The following is a 3,129-nucleotide window of genomic DNA, read 5'->3' as shown; positions in this document are numbered from 1 at the left end:
ACGTTTTCAGTATTTTTCCTGAATTTTTCACTAGCTTTTTCCACAGTGTTTTCAATTTTATGAATTTTTTGCCAAGTAAATGTTCAATTTTATCAGGAAAAACTGTTTTAAATCACATTCCTTTACAAATCAAATGGTCTCCTTATTAATTTTCTATTTCTTATGAATTTTAATTTAAAATTTCTCCTTTTATTCATAAATTTCTTTGATATTTCTTTTTTTTTAAGTGATTTTACCTTTATTTCTTATTTCCTTCACTTTAAGCCAATCATTAAATTTCACAGTGATTTCTGGGGTGGGGCAGAAGGAAGGCATCATTCCGAATGATGGATGCAGGCCCGGTTGGCCTCACTGGGGAAGCTGGAGGAGCAGGGACTGGCCGGCAGGCAGGTAGGTGATGTTCCGAGATTGGGAGAGCTGGTAGGCAATGTCCTCGGCAGCTTCCAGCTTCCAGCTTCCACAGCTCGATCAGGCCATACCCGGCGGTGGCCAGCGAGTTGGCGATCAGCTCAGCTGCCTTGGAGTCACCCTCAGCAGAGATGATGGCTGCCTTCTTCTGCTGCTCAGCCTTTTCCACCACGAATCTGGCTCTCTCTGCTTCCTGCTGAGCCACCTGCTTGGATTCTACTGCCTCTGGGAACTCCTTCCCGAAGGTCAGCTGTGTCAGGGACACGTCATCCAGGATGAGCCCAAATGTTGCTGCTCGCTCTGTGAGGTCATCGCTCACCTGCCTGGAGACCAGCTCTCGCTGGGTAATCAATTCTCCAGCATCAAACCGAGCCACCACGGACTTGAGGATCTCTGTGGTGATCGACAGCAGCACCCGCTCATCACAGTCGTCGCAGATGCTGGTGTAGATACGAGGGAGCTGGCTGGCCACTGGCCGGAAGAGGATGCGCAGTGTGATGTTGACGTTCTGTAGGTCTTGGCTGCCAGTGATGACCGGGACATTCCGTGGTCGAGAGCGGCAGTCAAAGATAATTGGTTTCTGTACCCAAGGGATGAGAAAGTGAGTCCCTTCCCCTCCCACAATGTCCTGTACGCCACGGAATCGGTCAAAGATGACAGCTCTGTGTCCAGCATCCACATTATATAGAGCAGAGTTCACCACGCCTCCTTCAACTGCTAACGCCAGGCCGAACTTTCCGATGGACTCAAACACTTTGGCAGCCATGACTCCTTCTGTTGCTTCCACTCACACCTGCTTTCACTCTGACCTCCACATGAATTCCCCAGCTTGATATTTCTTTTGTTTGATTTTTCCACAGTGTTTTCAATTTTTTGAATTTTTGCCAAGTAAATGTCCAATTTTATCAGGAAAAACTGTTTTAAATCACATTCGTTTACAAATCAAATGGTCTCCTTATCAATTTTCTTTTTTTATGACTTTTAAATTCAAAATTCTTCTTGTTCATAACTTTCTTTGATTTCTCTTCCGTTTGATTATAGTTTATCATTAGCTTTTTAATTTTTCTTCAAGTTTTCAATATTTTTCACTAGCTTTTTCCACAGTGTTTTCAGTTTTATTAATTTTTTGCCAAGTAAATCTTCAATTTTATCAGGAAAAACTGTTTTAAATCACATTCCTTTACAAATCTAATGGACTCCTTATCCATTTTCTTTTTTTTATGAATTTGAAGTGCAAATTTCTCCTTTTTCATAAATTTCTTTGATATCTCTTTTGTTTGATTTTTCCACAGTGTTTTCAGTTTTATGAGTTTCTAGCAAAGTAAATGTTCAATTATATCAGGAAAAACTGTTTTAAATCACATTGCTTTACAAATCAAATGGTTTCCTTATCAATTTACTATTTTTAATGATATTTAAGTGCAAATTTCTCCATTTTTAAAAGTCTCTTTGATATGTCTTTTGTTTGACTTTTCCACGGTGTTTTCAATTTTATGAATTTTTTGCCAATAAATGTTCAACTTTATCAGGAGAAACTGTTTTAAGTCACATTCCTTTACAAATCTAAGGGTCTCCTTATCAATTTTCTATTTTTTATGAATTTCAATACAAATTTCTCCTTTTTCATAATTTTCTTTGATTTCTCTTCTGTATGATTATAGTTTATTATTGGCTTTGTAATTTTTCTTCAAGTTTTCACTATTTTTCCTGAATTTTTTAATAGCTTTTTCCACAGTGTTTTCAATTTTATGAACATTTTGCCAAGTCAATCTTCAATTTTATTAGGAAAAACTCTTTTGAATCACATTCCTTTACAAATCAAATGGTCTCCTTATCAGTTTACTATTTTTTATGAACTTTTAAAAGCAAAATTCTTCTTGTTCATAACTTTCTTTGATTTCTCTTCCGTTTGATTATAGTTTATTATTGGCTTTGTAATTTTTCTTCAAGTTTTCACTATTCTTCCTTAAATTTTCACTTGTCTTTTCAACAGTGTTTTAAATTTTATTAATTTTTTGCCAAGTTAATGTTTAGTTTCATCAGGAAAAACTGTTTTAAATCACATTCCTTTACAAATCAAATGTTCTCCTTATCAATTTTCTTTTTTTATAAATTTGAAGTCCAATTTTTCCTTTTTCATAAATTTCTTTGATATCTCTTTTGTTTGATTTTTCCACAGTGTTTTCAGTTTCATGAATTGCTTGACAAGTAAATGTTCAATTATATCAGGGAAAACTGTTTTAAATCACATTCCTTTACAAATCAAATGTTCTCCTTATCAATTTTCTATTTTTTATGAATTTTACAAGCAAATTTCTCCTTGTTCATAACTTTCTTTGATTTCTCTTCAGTTTGATTATAGTTTATCATTGGGGTTTTAATTTTTCTTCACGTTTTCAGTATTTTTCCTGAATTTTTCACTAGCTTTTTCCACAGTGTTTTCAATTTTATGAATTTTTTGCCAAGTAAATGTTCAATTTTATCAGGAAAAACTGTTTTAAATCACATTCCTTTACAAATCAAATGGTCTCCTTATTAATTTTCTATTTCTTATGAATTTTAATTTAAAATTTCTCCTTTTATTCATAAATTTCTTTGATATTTCTTTTTTTTTAAGTGATTTTACCTTTATTTCTTATTTCCTTCACTTTAAGCCAATCATTAAATTTCACAGTGATTTCTGGGGTGGGGCAGAAGGAAGGCATCATTCCGAATGATGGA

At 34.7% G+C, this 3,129-nt stretch overlaps 1 protein-coding gene across 1 annotated transcript; it reads right to left on the bottom strand.

Moving 5' to 3' along the window:
* Nucleotides 1-348: 348 nt before the first annotated feature.
* On the bottom strand, nucleotides 349-1,230 carry LOC114636080 (prohibitin-like). The gene is made up of 2 exons (XM_028784371.1): nucleotides 758-1,230; nucleotides 349-399 (listed from the first exon to the last, which is right to left on the bottom strand). Exons 1-2 carry the CDS (start codon nucleotides 1,172-1,174, stop codon nucleotides 349-351), a joined length of 468 nt encoding a protein of 155 aa, XP_028640204.1. The 5' UTR covers nucleotides 1,175-1,230.
* Between the last annotated feature and the right edge of the window lie 1,899 nt (nucleotides 1,231-3,129).

This window comes from Grammomys surdaster, unplaced genomic scaffold (assembly GCF_004785775.1).
Source record: "Grammomys surdaster isolate TR1022 unplaced genomic scaffold, NIH_TR_1.0 121835, whole genome shotgun sequence".
Classification (NCBI taxonomy): domain Eukaryota; kingdom Metazoa; phylum Chordata; class Mammalia; order Rodentia; family Muridae; genus Grammomys; species Grammomys surdaster.
This window is presented reverse-complemented; position numbering and strand designations above follow the sequence as displayed.